General features: G+C 34.9%; 1 protein-coding gene across 1 annotated transcript in view; it reads right to left on the reverse strand.

Annotated features, from left to right (window-relative positions):
• ADGRV1 (adhesion G protein-coupled receptor V1) overlaps positions 1–22955 on the reverse strand; it is a 611804-nt gene that overhangs the window by 216009 nt on the left and 372840 nt on the right. Inside the window, exon 84 of the mRNA XM_030927972.1 lies at positions 308–424. Coding sequence (XP_030783832.1) covers positions 308–424 — 117 coding nt within the window. The remainder of the gene's footprint in view (positions 1–307; positions 425–22955) is intronic.

The raw sequence follows: 22955 nt of genomic DNA on the forward strand, positions 1-22955 counted from the left end.
CTATTACTTTTCCTAGAAAAATGTTCTAATTTCCTACTGTGCTTTATAGGGCCCGCATTGCAGACTTCATCTCTAACCACTCCCTTGTTTCAAATCCTACTAGATTTCCGTAATTTCTTCAAACTCACAATGCTCTCTACCATTGTACAGCTTATAGGGTGTTTTTATTTGGCATTTATATCCTGAGAATGCAGTGATGGATATATGGAATTACTTCTACTTCAGTACAGAGTATCAGACATTAAGACCACTCCACCCAGAGTCATTAAAAGATTAAAGGGGCGGGGAGAGGGAGTGAGGTACCAACCTGAATGAGCATCCAGCTAAACTGGCAAAGGTACAGGTAATGTGTGACAGCAGCCACAGCTGAACAGCTCTCCTCAGCGAGTTGGGGACTTGCATATGCAGACGCCAGAAACAGAATCTGTAAAAAAACAGATACTTCTATTTTTAAAATATGCTAAAATTGATGAAGAATATTAAGAAAGTAAATGCTTTCTTATCTAAATCTATGACTCAGTGATTCCATGGGAAAGTAAATTGACTTGTTGTCTAAACTGATATGACTTTAAGAGTCATTCTAAAAATGGCAATATATGGATTTTTATATTTCTAAGAAATAATGCATGACATGAAATTATGCTACATGTTGCTCTAGGCTCTCATAAGGAAATTCGCAAGGTAAACCTGGTTCTTATCATTGATGAGCAAAAGTCCCATGAAATACATTTATTTTAGCAAAGTAGAAGATAGTGGAAATACTACTCCTTGTGTAAATCAAAGCTAATGGGAGAGAAAAGAAAGAGAAATCAAATATTTGACTTTACCCATCACCTGCAGCCTCTTGCCAGGAAGTAACACAGACAACAAAACGGACGTAAAATGAGTTTAAAAATTCAAATTCTATGATTATCTTAATCTTTGATTTTTATTTCAAGGGCCTTCAAGCCTTTGTTAAAAAGTCACAATGAGGCCTCTCTTGACCACACTATTTAAAATTGTATCCTGCTTTTTAATTTCCTTCTCACACACATAATTCCCCAACTCTACTTTTCTCTCTCTCTCTCTCTCTTTTAACCATCACACATCACCTTCTAACATGCTTTGTATTTGCATTTTTTTTTTTTGTTTTTTGGCTATTAGTCTCACCTCCTAGAATATAATCCCCGCAAAGACAGGATCGTTGACTGTTTTACTCACTAATGTAACCCAAGCACATAGCTTAGTGACTGGCACATGGTAGGTACTCAATAAATACTTGCTGAGTAAATAAGCAAGTGAAGTAAATAATTCTTTGTGATTTCTATCTTTTTGTATTTTCTCCAATAAATGACTACTGTGTCAAATATTGCAAGGATGAGTGTAGATGGCAGGGGGAAACTTGGAGCAATAATATTGGGCTATAAATTCTCAATGAATAAACTCTGGCTCCCCCTTACAGATAGGAATCAACTTTTTGACTATATTTTCAGAGAGTACTACTGTGCCTGGAATACAGAGGTGATCAATAAATGTTTATTATAAAAATGAATGATTTATTCCAAAAGCACAGAGGAGAAAACTAGTTGACTTATGCCTTAAAATCTCTCAACTTTTAAAAAGAAAACATGAATGCCTTTAATGCTATTTGAATTTATTTAAAAAAATAAATAGCGTGCCCCAAAATAAATAAGACCACAGGACAAAATGTAGTTTAAATTTCAAGTGAAATATGCCCCTCCCCAATCCTCTTGTTACCAAGGACACGTCCCTCAACTCCCCTTGAAAATTTCTACTCAAGTGTATTGGTAGGGCAGCATCCCTGTGGTAAATTCGTTAGGATCTGCAGTGAGGCTTTGCATGTTCCCAACATCTCAATTTCACAATGAAAGATGCACCTTATTCTGATTCCTCAATTACATAAGACCCAACATGCTAATTTAAAATTAATAATTATTAATAATTACCAATTTATTACTATAATTGATATTGACTGTAAATTAATAAATCTACAATATGTATCTCTTATGCTGAAGTGACTCTTTCTTCTTGGAAATTATTCATTGAGTACCTTAATGTACCATCAAGTACAGAATTTAAAAAAATCTTTTTTTTAAGCTATGGACAGTGAACAAGTCCTTTTCCCCTTCTACTTCCCTCATCAATAACAGAAGGAAGTTGGAAAAAATCAACTCCAGAGTCTCTTTCTACTCCAAGACTCCAGAATAATTTTTAAAATGAGAAGTACCTTGATTCAACTTTCTGTTTACTTAGCCTTGGATATGGTGCATTTGTAATATACACTATTACAAAGAAGGCATGCCAGCATTTAAAGCAGAAAATAGAAATTTATGTAACATTATTTCCTGACAAATGTGTTCCCTTAAAAAAAATAAAGTCCACAAATTCACCTTCCTAGAACACACCACAACATAGCTTTTGAATTATTAGAGATTATGCTTACATTTTCCTTGACTTTTTTTGTCTAACTTTACCATTTATTCTGACCTTTATTATAGGTCATAAATTAAACCTTTCTAAATTCCACAATTATTCCTTGAACACCTTCTATGCACTAAGCACTGGAACTATGACTTAAGAGTATGGTATGGTTTAGCCAAAAAAAAAAAAAAAAAAAAAAAGGATAAAAAAGCAATCATTTTAACATTTCATGTTCTGTCTTTTCACAAAGGTGCATCTATTTCCATAAAGTCTTCATAAATGTAGGTACAATAAATTCAAGCCTTTCTAATTCAGATTCTATTATATGGATTGTGTTGAAGTTTACCTAGTAGTTTTGTTCTAATCAACTTAAATAGGTTGTTATATAATAGAATAGTGTAATCCAAATTATAATTGACTATGTTTAGCTTTAAGCATTCTATGAAACTACCTATAAGTATATGCTAACTTAAATTATTTTTCAATATGTTTTCTTTGAAGCAACTAAATCAGTACAGATTCTTGTTTAAAACTGTATTTACTTTCAGAATAGTTTTAACATCCAAAATTCTATTCTTAAGGTATGATTTGATATTTTATTATACTCTAATCTCCTTTTCTAAATTATAAGAAGATCAGTTACAAATCTACTTTTGTAAACCATGAAAGTTGTTCCAGGTTATTATCTGAATTATGGGAATTGCTTCTGTCTGTACAGGAGATTAGTCAGCAAGAGGAGGCTGAGCTGTCACAATGCACATTGCTATAAAAGGGGTGCACAAAGAATACTTGGAGAACTAGGTATTACATGTGACCAGGACTACCCAAAATTTCATTAACTTAATTTAAAATGGAAATAAAATGAGACCAAGTAAAACAAAATAAATAAAATCTCCCAGCATATTTAGCTCTCTCATTTTTAAGGCTACAAAACCTAAAAATAGATGGAGTTTCACCATTGCTCTTTTATTCAAACACAGAGATTACCAGAAAAAAGGTTATTTTCACAGTCAGTTCTCTGGAAGCATTAAGTTGAACATGAACAAAAAAAGGAATTTTTCAAAGGCTCTCAGTTGTTCGTACGTTGATTTATTCAGTATGAACGAGTGCTTAAGTATCCACTATCTACAAACTATTGTGCTGGGCAAGATGAAGTACATGATGGCAGAAAACTGCTGTATACCAGCATGGCGCTACATGTTTTCCTCCGTTCTTTTGTGTATAACTCATATATTAATAATGTGAAGTCATTATTGTTTTTACCCCAATTTAGTAAATAACGAAGGAAGAACTATAGGATAATTAACATATTTAAAGGTCCTTAAACAAGTTTTAAATTTAAAATGCGATTCAAATTCTGGTATCCTGATTTGCAGTACCAGCATTCCTTCTTCTTCTTTTTTTTTTTTTTTTTTTTTGAGACGGAGTCTCGCTCTGTCGCCCAGGCTGGAGTGCAGTAGCATGATCTTTTGGCTCACTGCAACCTCCGCCTCCCGGGTTCAAGGGAATCTCCTGCCTCAGCCTCCTGAGTAGTAGCTGGAACTACAGGGCATGCCACCATTTTTGTATTTTTAATAGAGACGGGTTTTCATCGTGTTAGCCAGGATGGTCTCGATCTCCTGACCTCGTGATCCACCCACTTCGGCCTCCCAAAGTGCTGGGATTATAGCATGAACCACTGCGCGTCGCCAAAACTAGTCAGTTTTTAAAGGACCAGCTCAAATTCTGCCTAGTCGACTTACTCTGATAATGGCAGATTCCTAGACTTTCCTATTTTTTAAAGTGGGACATCCCTTGTTATTGAGCATTTATAATGAGCCAAATGTAGTTCTTTCTAATAGAAGGCTGCCTAAGGGTGAAGCTAGACATATGATGCAATACAATGTGACAAGTATTGTAGCAGGGTATGGAGTAAAATATTAGGAGAATGCAGAGTTGAGAGTATTAGCACTGCCTGTGGGGATTCAAATAAACTTTCAGAGAGGAAACCCAAGTCCCATCTGCCCCACCTTCTCTTCCTAAGTTTATCTTCCATAAGACTCTTTGTATACCAAACATTCTATCCAAATGCATTTACTGCTATTCCCTAAACATACTTCTTCATGTCTCTACTCTTGCCTTTGTTCTTCCTCTTCCTTTTATCTACAATTTCTCTTTCTCATCTTCCCAGGTTAAACTCATGTTTACCTTTCAAAATGTGGTAGAACTCTGTCATGAATACCTGGAAATTCTACCTGCTTACTCTGATCATGGCAGATTCCTAGACTTTCCTATTTTTTAATACCTGGTTATTCCTTTCAACCATAAACAACCTTTTTCTCCTCCGAACTTTTAAAATAAGATTTTATTATAAGAATTTTTCTCATAAATCTCAACTTTTAAATAAAATTAATTTTAAAGTCTTTGAAAACTTGTCAACTTCTTAAAAACAATGTGATCCTATCCATTCTTATAATTATTTTAAAGTATATTTTTGTAAAAAAGAGAACATGGCAAGCATCCTGTACAGATTCTATCATGAGTTTGAACACAAGTAGGTGTTTGTTTAAAAAACAGCTTTATTGATGTATGATTGACAGACAATAAAAGGTGCATATTTAAAGTATTTGACCTCATAGGTTTTTGCACCTGTGAAGCCATCATCACAATTAAAATAATGAACACATGCATCAGCCCCAAAAGTTTTCTCGTGCCCTTTGTAGTACCTCCCTGCACCACCACCACCCCTACAACCCTAGGCATACACTGATCTGGTTTTTTTTTTTTTTTTTTTTTTTTTTTTTGAGATGAGTCTCGCTCTGTCACCCAGGCTGGAATGCAGTGGCGTAATCTCGGCTCACTGCAAGCTCCGCCTTCTGGGTTCACGCCATTCTCCTGCCTCAGCCTCCAAGTAGCTGGGACTACAGGCACCCACCACCACACACGGCTAATTTTTTGTATTTTTAGTAGAGATGGGGTTTCACTGTGTTAGCCAGGATGGTCTCGATCTCCTGACCTCGTGATCCGCCCACCTCGCCCTCCCAAAGTGCTGGGCTTACAGGCGTGAGCCACCGCGCCCAGCCACTGATCTTTTTCTAATACATTAGTTTGCATTTATTAAATTTTATATAAATATAGGCATATGTGCTCTTTTGTGTCCAATTTCACTCAGTATATTTGGAGATTTTTTTCCCAAAATAATGTACCCATATTTTTTCAGCACCATTTGTTGAAAGACTGTCATCTTTCCTCTAGTAAACTGCCTTTGGGTATTTGCCTATATATGTTGGAGTCTATTTCTGGGCTCTCTAAACTGTTCCCTTGATCTATTTGTCTGTGTTTACAACAATACTACATCATCTAGATTACTGTAGCTATATTTATTGAAAAGGGTAGTGTTAGGTTCTAATTTATTCTTTTCCAAAGTTGTTTTGGTTATTCTTAGTCATTTGCATTTCCATGTGACTTTTATGATGAGGTAGTCAATTTCTACAAAAGAAAGCTGAATCTCAACCTGGGGAGAAATGACATATTAACAACATTCACTCTTGCATCCCATTAATACAGTGTCTTTCTTCATTTATTTAGGTCTTCTCTAGTTTCTCTCAGCGGTGTTTTGTAGTTATGCACATACATCTCCTTCACACATTAAAAAAAAAGATTCACCCCTAATTCTTTTATATGTTAAATATTATTGTAATTGATATTTTTATTAAATTTTAGTTTCTGATTATTCCTTCCTGACACATAGAAATACAATTTATTTTTATATATTGATCTTGTACCCTGTAAACTTACAGAATCACGTTAGTTTGAGTAGCTGTTTTGTAGATAACATTGTATTTTAAATATAGGATCATGTCATCTCTATATAAATAGGGTTTTACTTATTTGCTAATTAGAATGCTCTAATTGTCTTATCTTGCCTATTGTACTTGCTGGGAGAAATATATGCACACACACACACACACACACACACACACACACACACACAATTAAATAGAAGTGGCAAAAATGAACATCCTTGTTTTGTTTCTAATTTTAGGGGGAAAGCATTCAGTTTTTCAGCATTGAGTATTGTTATGGGCTAAATTGTTTCCTCTCCAAATTCACATGTTGGAGTCCCAAACCCCAGTACTTCAGTATGTAACTGTATTTGAAGATAAAGTTTTAAAATAGGTAATTAAGTTAAGATGAGGTCTTTAGAATGGTACTAGTCCATTATGACTGGTGTCCTTACAGGAGGTGAAAATTTTGGACACAGATACACACATGCACAGAAGACAAACCATGTGAAGACAAAGGGAGATGATGGCCACCTAAAAGCTGAGGAGAGAGGCCTCAGTATGAAGTCAACCCTAAAGACACCTTCAACTCAGACGGTAGCCTCCAAACTGTGAGAAAATTAGTGTTGTTAAAGCCATCCAGTCTGTGTTACTTTGTTATGGCAGCCCTAGCAAACTAATACAAGTACATTAGTTACATAGTTACATAGTTTTATAGATACCTTTACCAGGTTAAGAACATTCCTTCTCTTCTTACTTTGCTGTTTGCTGGGAGTTTTTATTGGGAATTTTATTGGGAATAAATTTATTTTTATTGGGAATTGATATTAAATTTTGTTAATTATATTTCCCTACAGAAATTATCCAAAATATTTCTTTCTTTTCTCTCTCTTTTTTTTTTTTTTTTTTAAGACAAGGTCTGGCTCTGTTGTCCAGGACAGAGTGCAGTGGCACAATTTTGGCTCATTGCAGCCTCAACCTCCTGAACTCAAGCAATCCTCCCATCTCAGCCTCAAAAGTAGTTGGGGAATACAGCCATGCACCACTGGCCTGGCTCATTTTTGTATTTTTTTCTTTTTCTTTTTCTTTTTGTAGAGTCAGGGCTTTGCCATGTTGCCTAGGCTAGTCTTGCAATCCCCAGCTCAGGTGATCCACCTGCTTCAGCCTCCCAAATAAAAAATATTTTTTATTTTAGTTTGCTATTAATTACATTGATTAACTTTTGAATTTTAAGTCGTCCTTGCATTATTGGGATAGCTATCATTCTGTCATGATATATTATCATTTTGATTTGCTAATATTGTATTAAGAATATTTGCATCTATGTTTATGAAAGACATTGGTTGGTAGTATACTACTTCATATATAGAATGAAAACCTCACAATAATATACTATTTTCTCTCCTGATCTCCTGGCATATATTCTACTTTTATATATGTTGCAAACCTCACACTACTTTGTCATTATTTTTTCTTCAATAGTTAATTATCTTTAAAATAGATTTAGATAGTAGGAAAAACTTCATATAGTAATATATATACATATATATGTAAAATATATTACATATATAGTTAAAATATATACATATATGTTATATATACTATATGTAATATGTGTGTGTGTGTGTATATATATATATATAAAACAGTTGAAATTTAAAAAAGGAAGCAAAATTAGCCCGCACTACAGAATTTTTATAGAGGTATTTTAGTATGCTTTTATTTTTTCTCTTTTCTTTAAAAAGTCATCTTCTGAGAAACAGATCTTTATGAGTCATTAACACCAAGACTAGTCTTTTTCATCTGGTACACAGCCAAAGAAGTACTGATTTATTTTTATAAGAAATAGTAACAGCAACAATAATAATAGTTACTTTTTAATGAATGGTTTTCATGTGCCAGGTACTGTGCTAAAGGCCCTAGAGATATTATTTCATCATATTTAAATAATCTATGCAATTTACAGATCACTGCTGTTTTATCTCATAGTGAAGGAAACTGGGGCTTAATAAAAGTAAATACGTTTGCCAAGGGCACAGACCTAAGGAAAGACTATTTCTTTTTTCCTGCTTAATTATGCTTGGTAGAGATTGCCTGGATCATGTGCCACTTGGAATAATGCCATACTTAGTTTCTTGCATTTTCTGTATCTTTTCTTCATTACCTTGTGCTCCCATAGCATGTTTACATTTTTTTTCTGTCAATTCCAAATCTTAACATTTGCTGTGATTGATAGCATCTTGCTTAACATTACAGCTCTTACCACTGATGTCACACAGCTATACCTAAGATACAACAGACTCAGGACTTGAGCCAAGTTTGTTGACTTCAAAGCCTGTGCTTCTAACCACTTTTAATACTTAAAATAACCACTTAAAATGATGCTAGCATATACTCCAAAAATCACTAAAGCCACATACTCACACTTCCTGCTTGTATAGGAGATTCTCTAGAAGTATATAAAGTCTTTTCATTTGGAGGAAGAACAATGAGTGCAAAGGCTGGCTGAAATATCAAGCTGAAACATCAAGATCATTTGAATATTACAAAGTTTGAACTAAATTTTACATGTAGACTTGGATTTTCAAAGTTACATTTCTTAGTTCTGTAATGACAGTTTACGAATTCCGTGGAAACAAAAAAGTCTCTATATCTGGAGTGAACATAATTAAATTATTTACACAGATAGCACACTAAGGTTTGCATTCTACTACTTTACTGATGGTACTGAGTCATTACTCAGAAAATTCAGATTTTAGATAATTTTGTTGTTATTATTGTTGTTGAACAATTAACTTGTGACAAAACCATGTTCATTTTTTCATTTTATTTTGTTAGTGGATACATGGCCAGAATCTGAATACAACAGATACATGGTCTGAATATAATTCAGACTCTACAGTCACTTCAAAATTGTACAATAAACTTATTTGAAATATATAGTGGGAAATTGCTGTTTTTGCTTCATAAGTTATCAATTGAAAATATTTCGATTAAACTTCTCATGGAATTCCTTGGACTTAGATAAGCATACATATAAGCTGGAAAGGAAACCTTATTAGATGGAATTGAAGAGAAACTGAGCAAGACTAATAAAATTCTATATAAATCTAACAATAGTGTTTATTAACTCACAGGCCATAGCCTAACCTTACTCTGCAAAGTCCAAAGTTTATACTTTCTCTGCCTGACAACATAAAAGAAATTAATGTGTTTTCTCTAAGTGGAGTGACATTAGATGTTTCTTAAAAATTAAAAAAAAATTATTATTCCTTCCCATTTTACATCGAGGATATGATTGCTTGTCCTTAATTATTGAGAGTGTTATCATTTCCCTGCTACGTACACCTGTATTTTTAAAACTACAAAGCACAATTCCCAAATATTTCATCCAATGTAAAGTTGACAGAGAAGCCAACATCAAGGTTACTTTTATTGCATAATTGCTTTAGTTAGAACACTTTCCCAAGTACAAAAGTGTTGCATGATCTATAAAAAGATAAAAAAAAGAGGGAGAAGGTATTTCAATATGGGAGCATTTTACAAATCAGATCATCTTTTCATTCCTTTATCTAATCATTCAGAAGTGGTGAGTTAGTAGCTGCTGCTTTTTAGGCATGCCATACTATCAAACCAAGATAGAACATTATCAGTAAAAACGTTTGAACAAAATCCTAAGGACATATAAAGGAAGTCACTTTATGAAAAATGTAACTGCTTTTCAACATCTTTACCTTTTCTTGTACTTGCCCAAATTATGTCTATGATGCATTACCTATAAACATGAAGTCTAAAAAGTATAAACATTTGATATATTTGTGCATATGTTACATTTTCTTTTACTATTTCTATTCCCAGCATAACTCAATTTAGGCCAAAATGTTAAGTTTAGTTGTGATTTTATATTTCCTTAGGTTAACTTGAGACATGTGAACAAGTAAATTATTTATATGCTATATAATCCTCTACCTACTAGGATATTTACTTAATAGTAGTTTTGTGGCTTAGGAAGCAGAGTAACTAATTAGAGTGAATTAATGGCACATACTGGTTGCTTTATGTTTCTGATTTGCTTTGGACTGAATCTTTGTGTTGCTCAAGCATTGTTTCTGCTGTTTAGCAGTTGCCTAAGTTCATATGTTGGAGCCTAATCCCCAGAGTGATGGTATTTGGAGATGGGGCCTTTATTTGGGAGCTAATTAGGTCATGACAGTGAAGCCCTCATGACCGAGATTCCATCAACATATATATTCTGTGTGCTTGCCACATGCCTGATTCCAGAGCCAAGGTTCTGTTATTTTAAATCACATTCTATTTCAGGTTGAGGGTTATTTTGAGAAGGCCTGGGATGTATGAATAAACAAACATATACAGGACTCTCTGCTTTGGGGCAGCAGGCAAGAAGTATAGACAATAAAATATATAGGTCTTTGGCATATAAAATTGGGAAATGCATTATTTTCAGATCAAAAGCAAGAAAACTATTATGATTTTGGTTTATTTGCTCATAAATGAGGAATAAATGTGTCTGAGTCAGTTCGGGCTGTTATGACAAATATTATTATAGAGACTGGGTAGCTTAAACAACAAACATTTATCATGGTTCTAGAGGACGGAAAGTCCAAGATCAAAGTGCCAGAAGATCTGGTGTCTGGTGAGAACCCGCTTCCTGGTTTGCAGACGGTCGTCATCTCATTGTGTCCTTACATGGCAGAGAACACAGAGAAAAAAAGCGAGCTCTCTCTGTTCTTTTCTTCTAAGTGCACAAATCTTGGTCATGAGGGCTTCACTGTCATGACCTAATTAGCTCCCAAATAAAGGCCCCATCTCCAAATACCATCACTCTGGGGATTAGGCTCCAACATATGAACTTAGGCAACTGCTAAACAGCAGAAACAATGCTTGAGCAACATAAAGATTCAGTCCAAAGCAAATCAGAAACATAGAGCAACCAGTGTGTGCCATTAATTCACTCTAATTAATTATTCTGCTTCCTAAGCCACAAAACCACTATTAAGTAAATATCCTAGTAGGTAGAGGATTATATAGCATATAAATAATTTACTTGTTCACATGTCTCAAGTTAACCTAAGGAAATATAAAATCACAACTAAACTTAACATTTTGGCCTAAATTGAATTATACTAGGAATAGAGATAATAAAAGAAAATGCAACATATGCACAAATATATCAAACGTTTATACTTTTTACACTTTATGTTTATAGGTAATGCATCATAGTCATAATTTGGGCAAGTACAAGAAAAGGTAAAGATGTTGAAAAGCAGTTACATTTTTCATAAAGTGACTTCCTTTATATGTCTTTAGGATTTTGTTCAAACATTTTTACTGATAATGTTCTATCTTGGTTTGATAGCATGGCATGCCTAAAAAGCAGCAGCTACTAACTCACCAGTTCTGCCTTTTCATATCTCATACAACTATTTTAAAAAGTGAATTAGTATTTTCTAACATATAATAGAAAATATGCTACCCCATAGAGATCCAACATTTAGTGAGCACATATATATGAATCAAAGCATTAGCAAAGTGCTTTAAGGGATACTAAATTTCATCCCCCACTCTCACCCACAGGCTTTTAAATCTTTATAAATAGGATGTTTAAAAAAAAAAAAAGCAAGGCTGGGAAAAGCAGCCCAATATTTTACACAAGGTTTTACATAACATGTGGATATCTAATATATTTTGTTATCATTAAAAAGCCACATTAGCTGAGTTACCACTTAGTTATCTTAATATTTGTTTAAATATAGAAAGTACTTTTTAATTACTATTGGTAATTATTTGATCAGTCAGTTGACATAGTTAAAATAAAGGAGTATAGCAGAAATTTGATTAACATTTAAAAATAAAACACATGCCTATAGGTCTTTAAAGAAAACAGTTCTTATCTTTTATCTAGATTTTTAAGGAATGAAAAATGAAATAAATTTCCTACAACCATTACCATACTCTTCTCTTATGCTGTTCTTTGCACCATTTCCCCTTTAAGAATTATGCTAGAAAATTATAACAATTATTACAAAGAAATGGCACACATTGGTTTTATTATCATTTTCAATTCAAACTTTTACTTCAAATTAAATACCTAAATTTTTATATGTTTTAAACTTTGAATTGTTTTCTTCAAGAGCTGTTTTTATTTTGTGTGACTGTTAGAGTAGAAATATCAAGACATTTATTAAGAGTCTTCATTATCTGAGTAGGTCAGTTAAAAAACAAAACAAAACAAAAAACTCCCAAACCGATAAAAATAAACTAGATCCTTCAAGAAAATCCAGTATTACCAGAATTGGAGAAATAAGCATATAAATTCTAGAACTGTCCTAAAATGAACACTGTGGGAACACTGAAGTAATATTTTGACTTAACTAAATGAGGAGGAAATCAACATTTACTGGAGTCTTACAGTGATAGGCTTTTCTGTGATTTCTTCAGATAGGTTATTTCATTTGATTCCTCATAATAGTCTTATGTTATTGTCCCTGTGTGACAGCAAAGGTAACAAAGGTCTCACAGTTAACCAATGACAAAATTTGCATTGAGCCTACCCGACCTCAGCTCAGTTCTCTTTCTGCTATTCTCTGCTGCCGTTATACTGCTTTATGAAAACTTCTGAAACTCAAGCAAGGGCTATCATGAGTTCTCTGAATTTATGGAGACACTATTGAGATTTTTTCACATGGCTTTCAAAAATATTTCTGTTAATACCAGTGTTCCCGTACACTTGGTCCAAGCTAACCAATGAACCTCACTGGTGAGTAAAACTGTGGTCTTTTCAATGATTTCAATTAATTACTAAACTGGTTTTCCATTTATGTGAACACTAAAATTTATATTCTCTCACTGACAAAATAGGTGACAAAACAATTATCAACAGAAAATTCAAGTGGTTATCTTAAAAAAAAAATGTCCTGATACAGACAATCCAACAGCAAATAGGAAATAAAATAAAGGAGCAGTGTGTAGAAGAAAACAAGGCAAATCAAGAGACAAGTCAAGATCTACATAAAAGTTCACTTCAGAATCTAAATGGTGGAAATTTTAGGGGAGATTTGAACACTTTCCACTTATTACTACCTATACAGACAGCTCACCTGAGTTTAAGTCCCAAATAGAAAATTTGGTTCTCCTAAGTCATAAAACAATATTTGGAGTAAGATAAGGAATTCTGGAAGCTCAACTGTACTTTAATCATATTACATGTCCTGGATATCTATAGATCAGCCTTTCAGCAACTTCAAGTATCCAGAACACTCCAGACGTCAAGATAGCCCATCCTTCCACACACTCCAGTGTTTATCACGACCCTCCCCCATCATAAACGAATGTTAACACAAAGGTAGTACTCTTGAACAGCAAGTAGGAATAAAGATGAAAAGGGCACAAAGATAACTAATGGTATTCCACAATTGGCTGATCAGAAAGAAAAGAGCATGCCAACTGCCTAAGAACACCCATAGACAATCAGTTGTTTTGAATGAAGGTGAATTTTATCTGAAGAAGTGGCAGAAATCAAAAGAAAGAGAGAAAACAGAGGGAGGTGGAGGTGGTAGCGCAGGTCATAGAGATTAGCAGTGGAGGCACTATCTTGGCAGTGGTGACAACCAGTACTAAAAAGAGAGAAAGAATTTTAAAAGTACAATGCAGACTATGGGCAAATATAAATAGTTAGTATAATGAAGTTTTGGATAGCCACACACAATTTTTATTAATTTTACATCTGTGTAGAAATTTCAGTCTTCAGTCTTTAGAGAAAATTCTTACTTCAATAATTACAAATAACTGAGCTTTATCAGTATTCCCATTGATTTGCATGAGACTATTATGGCAATTTAGCTATTGTCTGGAAAAATTAATATAGCTTTATATACAGTATAATTTATGTCTTAAAAATAATATCAACTCTTTGTAATTTGGATTTCATGAATTCTAAGTTCAGATTTTAAGCACTTTGAGGGCAGGGATCTTATTTATTGATGTATCTCTAGCACTGAGCATATTGGCTAAGATCTGATAATTTAATATACAGTTGTTGAATAAACATTTGTTAGATGCAGTGTTCTGACTTATTTAGAAATGTTTACAAACCTATGATTTAAAATTTAAGTTTGAATTGGAGACATTCACTTATTGGTAGCCCCATTAAAAGTGATTTACTTTAACAAATACATTATTAACCATAGTATATGCCAATTACTGATAGCCCTGGCACCTAATAAAACCAAAATTGTATTAACGTAAGTAAAATGTTAGTTTTTAGGAGTAAACAGTGACAAAAATAAAATAAAATTTTAGTTTCTAGGCTCTGTTTAAGTCATGGTCAGATGGTATTAGGTTTAAAACTTAAAAATGTCGGAAAATGATTAAAATCCTATTGTCTATTTTCAAGAATCCACAATAATTACAGAAATGTTATTCACTCTTTCCTCAATAAATGGCCACAGGTATCTTCAAAACATGTATTACTTTAAAAATAATCCAGAATGTTGACTTGTCCTCAGTTCAGTTTTGGAAAACAAGCATTCTTATTACCTCTCTACAGTCCAATTAAACTAGTTCTTCCCTAGCAGGCAGAAACTACCTAGCACTGAGTACGGCTCTATGGAAGACATTATGGAGCAATGAAATGTTTCCTACTTGAAAAGAGTTGGCCATCTAGATGCAAAAATGAGCAAATGCCATTATCAAGGCATGAGTTCCATACCAGCTTTCCTTTTGCCTATTGTTTTTATGTTTTCACCACAAATTTTATAACACAATTGCTCGTTCTGCAAAGTGGGAATGAGGATATAAATGAAGAGTGAGGCTTATCTTTGTTGAGATCAATAATATGAAATATTCAACTTTTTAAAATTAGGCATATCATCCATAGGAAGAAAGAGAGACACAGGTAACAGAAGAACATTATTTATAATTCATTTACTATTATGCAAGTTGATCAGGGATACATACTGAAGCCTAAGCACGCACTACAAGGTGCCAAGTTGAAATTTCGTTCCCCTTCAACTAAAGTACTCCCGCTACTCCAGCATCTGTGTATCACTCAACAGTTTGTTACTCAAGATTTTGACTCCCTTTTTTTCTTCATCCTGTATAATTGGTTCTCAAATTCTATCAGGTATATTTTAAAAATAGTTCTTAAGGCCTGGGCGCAGAGGCTCATGCCTGTAATCCCAGCACTTTGGAAGGCCAAGGCGGGTGAATCAGCTGAGGTCAGGAGTTCGAGACCAGCCTGACCAACAGGGCAAAATCCTGTTTTCACTAAAAATACGAAAATTATCTGGGCGTTGTGTAATCCCAGCTACTTGGGAGGCTGAGGCACAAGAATCTCTTCAACTGGGGAGGCAGAAGCTGCAGTGAGCTGAGATCGCCCCACTGCACTCCAGCATGGATGACAGAGCAACACTCCATCTCAAAAATAAATAAATAAAATAGTTCTTAAATATGTCCATCCCTACCCCTTTCCACTATTATTTCTCACCTGCAATACTTCCTCTCCACAGTGAACAGTGTAATTACATTGATATATAGCAATATATATACCCTAAGAGAGATATACTAATATATCTTAAAGTGGGAATAAGACGTTCCTTTTCATCCAGGAGATAAATGCAATTTAAGATGTGGCATGGTATACCTTAAAATCTGTTCATTATCACATTTTTCATTGAAATGGCTACCACATTTTAGTGAATGTATCTCCACTTGTCTGACATTCAGAAACATTCAATTGTTAAGATGCTGATAGGGATCATGGACCAAGCATTGTACAAAGTTCACGCTTAACAATGCATTATTCTGGAAATGATTAATGAAACTTCAGTAAAGGCATCCCTCCTTTGTCAAAGAAACACCATATCAGAGCACTCTGTACTGTACTGAGTGACTTCCAAAGAGTAAACGCAACATAGTCCATTTTAAAATAAGAGGGTTGGGCTGGATGAAATGTAATATACCTTGTCTTACAGCTCTAACATGCTATAATTTTATTTTTTATTTTTTGCTTCTTTCTGGCTCATCATTCAAAAACATTTCAGAATACTTGCATCAGACTCTAACCAAATCTAGCCATTATGAGAAAGGGCACCCTGTTATGCAAAAAGCCCCTAGAGAATTTCCCTGTAGTGGGAAGTTGATATCCTCTCTATATTTCCCACCACCTGTCCTTTCGGTAACCTATTTCGGAACTTGCTCTTCCATTTATTACTTCTAACATCTATATCTATAATGTTTCTTACTAATTCCCCATTCATTTTTAATTTTATAGTCATTAAGAGGAATACATGTACTACATGATTTGCAAGATTGAATAGTTTTATAAGGTTGTAACAGAAAGGTTGTTAAAACAACTGCTACCTGGGATTTCCCTTTATCATCACCTTAAAAATTTTTTAGATGGAAGTTTAACATACACACAGTAGGGTGCACTCACCTTAAAGTTTACACACAGACCCATATAAAGTATAGACCCATATAAAGTATAGACCCATGTACCCACAAACAAGATCAAGGTATAGAACTTTTCTAACACCTTGCAAGGCTCACTCATAACCCTGAAACCTAAAGTATTCATGTAAACTTGCATCATCATCATTAATTTTGCCCATTCATGAACTTCATATAAATAGAACCATGTAGTATGTGCTATTTCATGCCTGGTTTCTCTTAACAAGTATCTGTGAGATTAACCCATATTGTTACACGTAACAACACTTCACTTTTTTATTGTTGTATAGCATTCCATTGAATGAATACATGAAAATGTACCCATTCTACTTCTTGATGGACACTTGAGTTGTTTACTATTTCAGGCTAGTGTTAATAAAGCTGCAATAAATATTTTATACACAGATGGCCCCTGACTTATGATGTCTGACTTACAATTTTCTGACTTCATGATGGTGCAAAAGTGATATATATTCAGTAGAAACTCTATTTGGAGTACTCATACAACCATTCTGTTTTCCACTTTCAGTATTGACTTAATTAAGTCAATTAAGATTAAGTATTGACTTAATCAATTACATGAGAGGTTAAACACTTTATTATAAAATAGACTTTGTGTTAGATGATTTTGTGCAACTGTAGGCTAATGTAAGTGTCAGAGCTTGTTTAAGGTAGGCTAGGTTAAGCTATGATGTTTGATAGGTAAGGTATAGTGAATGCATTTTAAACTTATTATAGGTTTCTTGGGATGTAACCCCATTGTAAGTCAAGGACCATCCCTACTTGTTTTCTATAGGACATTTCTCTTGGGTATTTACCTAGGAATAAAGTTGAAGGGTCATAGGATACCATGTGTTTATACGTTTAGCAGATATTTCTACTGGTAACACTTACGTTATCCACTGGTAGTTCTTCTTCATTTTAGTCATTCCAGTTGCTGAACAGTTGTATGTCATTGTGGTATACAACATATTTCAATATCCTTTAACTTAGGTTCCATGGTCACCTAAGGTCAAGTCAAGTGCCAAGTTAACTTTTTAGTCCTCATCCTACTCGCACTGCTTGGTATTTTATATTACTGACCATGTCCTCTTTCTTTACACTTGCTTACTCCTAGCTCACCTCCTTATAAAACATAAAGATTTCAGACTTTGAAACCAGAGTCCTGGATTCAAATTCTAATATCACCTAGTAACTAACAGAATAATGTCATGGAAGTTACTTAACTTCCTGACCTTCATTAATGATAGCTTTAAAATCAAGTTAATTATATCTACCTTGTGGAGTAGCTGTGCAGAATAAGTCATAATTCATTGAGTATGTCTCAAACATTTCTGCTCAAGCACCTCTGTAAGGAAATGATATGAATGTTTGAGTTCTCCTAGGAAGTCTGGGGCTATATCTTTGACAAAGACTTATTTTGTGTGTATGTGTGAACATGTGTGTCACATTGAATCTTTTAAAACTCATTTGCATTTTATAATACTTGTTGCTTTCTCGATATCATGTTTATTTAAACTACATATTAATGTTATTATGCCATAAAATAACATCCATGATTGATGATATAGGAAGATAGGACATATGGGTTCTCATTTCACTCTGAAAAATTATTCTCTGGGCCTGGAGGATAAACATACCTTTGTTTGATAAGACTTTTAGGCACAGTGCCTGTACTGACCTTCCTTACCCTACTTCAGGACCTGCTTTCTCTTCGTCCTACTTCCCTTAAATATTGGTGTTCTGGGCCTTCTTTCATATGTCTTTTATATCCCCACTTTCATCCACCAATACTCTAATGCCGCCTACACCTGCATTTTAGCTTCAATTTCTTCCTGAGAATTATATCAACATTTAAAATAATCCACCCATCAAACATTTCATGATGAAAACATAAAAAAAAAATTAAAACAAAAGCAAAAATTGAAAAATGGAATCTACTTAAACTAAACCCTACAGAATGGGAGAAAATTTTTGCAAACTATCCATCTGACAAAGATGTAATATCCAGAAACTACAAGGAACTTGAATAAATCTACAAGAAAAAGACAACCCCATTATAAAGTGAGCAAAGGACATGAACAGACAGTTCTCAAAAGAAGACATTTATGTGGCCAACAAACATACGAAGAACAAGCTCGACATCACTGCCTGTTAGAGAAATGCAAATCAAAATCATAGTGAGATACCGTCTCATGCCAGTCAGAATGGCAATTATTAAAAAGTCAAGAAACAACCAATGCTGGCGAGGCTATGGAGAAACAGGAACACTTTTGCACTATTAGTAGGAATGTAAATTAGTTCAACCATTGTGAAAGACAGTGTGGTGATTCCTCGAAGACCTAGAACCAGAAATACCATCGGAACCAGCAATCCCATTTTTGGGTATATGTTCTTAGGAATATAAATCATTCTATTATATAGATACATCCACATGTTCACTGCAGCACTATTCACAATTGTAAAGACATGGAATCAACCCAAATGTCCATCAATGACAGACTAGATAAAGAAAATGTGGTACATATACATCATGGAATACTATGCAGCCATAAAAAGGAATGAGATCATGTCCTTTTCAGGGACATGGATGTAGCTAGAAGCCATTATCCTCAGCAAACTAACATGAGGACAGAAAACCAAACACCTCATGTTCTCACCTATAAATGGGAACTGAACAATGAGAACACATGGACACAGGGGGGGAAACATACACTGGGGCCTGTTGGGTGGGAGGAGTAGGAGGAGGGAGAGCATCAGGATAAATAGCTAATGCATGTTGGGCTTAATACCTAGATGATGGGTTGATAAGTGTAGCAAACCACCATAGCACATGTTTACCTATGTAACAAATCTGCATGTCCTGCACATGTATCCTGAAACTTAAAATTAAATTAAAAGAAAATCCAGTCAACAAGTACAGCCACACAGATACTGCAAAATGATTATGTTCAAATCTTGATTCATTATATTATCTTTTACCAAAGTTCTACCTGTCCATGTCCACTTAATGGAGTGATTCTTAACATGTAATTAAGAAGCGTTACCATGATCTTGCAATGCCCTATATGATCTTGCCCTATCTACTCTGTCACTTCATCATCTATACCGCTGTGCCCATTACTCACTCAGCTGCGGCACTGCAGTCTCTTTTCATTTTCTTGAACAAACCAAGCCCTTTCTTGTTTTAGATTCTTTGCCCATGTTCTTCCCTTTGCCTGGGATATTCTCCTTCGAGGTGATTCCTGTCCATCTCATTTGTCTCAGCTCAAACGTCACTTCCTTTGGAAGACAATCCTTGATCATACTCCTAGTATTACTTTTTATTGTATCAGTCTGCTAATTGTCCCTCCCTACCTCCTTTTTTTTTTTTTTTTTTTTTTTTGAGAAAGGGTCTCACTCTGTCACCCAGGCTAGATAGAGTGCAGTGGCAAGATCTTGTCTCACTGCAACCTCGACCTTCTAGCTTTTAGATATCAAAAATTACCCAGGCATTGAGTATATAGAAATAAATAAAACAGACTTAAAGCTTGCCTTCATAGAATTCCCATGTTAGAAAGATAAACCAACAAATTAATATATAACTACAAATATGGTAAATACAATAAAGATAATTTTAAAACGGGGTTGGTAGTGGGTTGAATAGTGCCCCCCCCACACACCTCAATTCATGTATACCTGGAACTTTAGAAGTTGACTTTATTTGGACATAGCATCTTTGCAGATGCCATTAGTTAAAATGAGGTCTTGCAGAATTAAGGAGGGCTCTAAATCCAATGACTGATGTTCTTATAGGAAGGCCACATGAAGAGACCCAGACACACACAGGGAAGAAAGCCATGTGACCCCAAAGGAAGGGGTAGGAGTGTTGCAGCTGCAAGCCAAGGCACACTAAGGATTGCCGGGAACCACCAGCAGCTAGGAGGAGGCCAGGAAGGATTCTTCTCTAAGTTTTAGATGGATTAGCTGCTGGAAATATCTTGAATTTGGACATGTAACCACCAGTTTGTGGTAAATTTGTTACCTCAGCCCAAGGAAACTGATAGAAACTCCACTTTAGATGGCAAGGTCATGGAAGGCCTCTCTGAGAAAGTGACATTTTAGCTGTGATCTTAAGGACAAGAAAGTGACAGTCAGGTAAAGGTGAAGAGAGAGATTTTGCAGGTCAGGAAACACAGCATGTGCCACAGCACCAAGATGACGAAGAATTTGCCAGGTTCAAGGTGTGTGTGATTTGTCCAAGGTCATAAGGCCAGGAAGTAGCAAAATTGGGACTTGGTTCCAAGTCTTCTGATTGTAAGATGAGGGTTAAAGCTTTTCCCACTACACCCCACATCTCAGAAGAACCTTAAGAACTAACTCACCCACCCACCCAACCCTCACTGTTCAATTTTCTGAGCAATTGCAGGTGAAGTTGTAGAGGCACCACTACCGGTTAGAGGCAGGTGGTGCAGATATTGTGGACAAAGAATACTTTTATGAGAGACAGGGGAAGTCCAGCTTTAAATAACTACAGTCCGTCCCCCCAGCCAAAGCACCCTAAAGAACACATGTGACAGCCAGTTTAATCAGTCATCAAGTCTTGCTGATTACTTACTTAAATGTCTTCCTAACTCCTAATTGCAGAAGGGGCAAAAAAGGCTTCCTGGAGTCTATGGCTTGGGTCCACAGGTCTTTTCCATTCAAAATCACCAATAGGTAACCATTGTGATAACCTTCCTAAAGTATTCATCATTATCTCTGGCCTGACTAAAAAGCTCTAAGACTTCCTTTTCCTACACAGTTATGGGTGTAGTTTAAAATCTGTGTCAATATAGGTTTTGTTTGATTTGTTTAGTGTTTTAAAAATCCAGGTATTTCACACAATAGTTCATATAATCAATTTCTCTTGAAAAATAAGAAGTCCTTGCCATAAGGAATGATTACGTGGAGGTAAACAATGGCTTACTCTTAGGGCACATATTCATCTGTTACCACCCCTTCTGCCAGTCCCTAGAGCCTTGCTGAAGTAGCTTCTCTGGCCCCAGAAGGCATTGGGGTTTTTAAGCCCTGATCTATAAAAAGATTAACTTTACAATCTTTAACCTGACCCCACTGTATCTGTACACTCAAGCTTCTCACTAGTCTCAAACTCAGAACCCGCTATTAACCCTGAGAAACTCTCTAATCTTCCATAACTATTTCATACTATTCCCCCTCCTCTCTCCTTTCAGCCATTGGGACCCCTCTTCCAGGGAATAACTCGAGTTATAGCCTTTCCCAAATACATCTAGTCCACTATTTTTCTAGAATTAACTCCTTACTGTGTCTGCTACTTAAGAGTTTTCTTAATTGATTACTACTTGGCATTGTTAGTTTACTGTCCAGTATATAAGTTTCTTCAAAGATTATGGGATCATCATTAACTCACTTGCTATCATCTTAGCACTTTGAAGCTACAGTACAGATTAGCTCTGGCCAATGTATGGTGTCAATGAGTGAACAACTAAGAAAAAGTGGCTAGTTAACAATGCAAATTATTCACTTTTGGTTTAGATAAGATAGGCTTCTTGTAGACCCTCTTCTTTCTGGACAGTTCCACTCCATGGTTATCTACCAAAGAGTGCGGAAGAATAAAGAAGAACATGGTTTTCTTGCAAATTGCTCTAATATAAGGCTTTGTGAGAAGAAAAACTGAAACCAATGTCTAAAATAAGATTATTAGATCACTCAGGCTTTTCATGACTACAATTACCATGGAAAATTTAAAATCAATTGTATCATCACATTTTGATTTCCAAAGTCATTACAATATTATGAGTTAATTCTGGATAGCATCTACTAAATGAAACGTCAACATACACGCCTAACTTAGCTGTGGGTTTTATTTCATATGCACCTGAACTCAACTGGTGAGAATTTACCCTAAAGTTGCTGAATCTTTAAATTCCTAAGGATGTCTGCATGGCAGAGTGTTTGTGTTAAACATTTCTCCCAGTTTTGTCTCCAGTCCCTGTATTTTTGGTTGGGGGATGGGGTTGGCAATGACTCCTAGAGTGAAAAACCATCCAGCAGGTTTTAAATAGTTTTGGATTGCTGCCTAGTAGTAGTAAACCCCGAAATTAATGAGACAGAACTGATTTGAGAATGATGAGCTTGAAAAATACCAGAAGCCCTATAATCACCTTCTTGTCCACTCAATTTAACTCATTCTTAAAAGTCATTCTCATTTTTTAAAATGGCTATTTGTATTTTAAATGTTCACAAGACTGATCATATAATTTTACCCAATTTGATTGCCTTTACTTAAGACAGTCTTTT

Source organism: Rhinopithecus roxellana, chromosome 3 (assembly GCF_007565055.1).
Source record: "Rhinopithecus roxellana isolate Shanxi Qingling chromosome 3, ASM756505v1, whole genome shotgun sequence".
Taxonomy (NCBI): Eukaryota; Metazoa; Chordata; class Mammalia; order Primates; family Cercopithecidae; genus Rhinopithecus; species Rhinopithecus roxellana.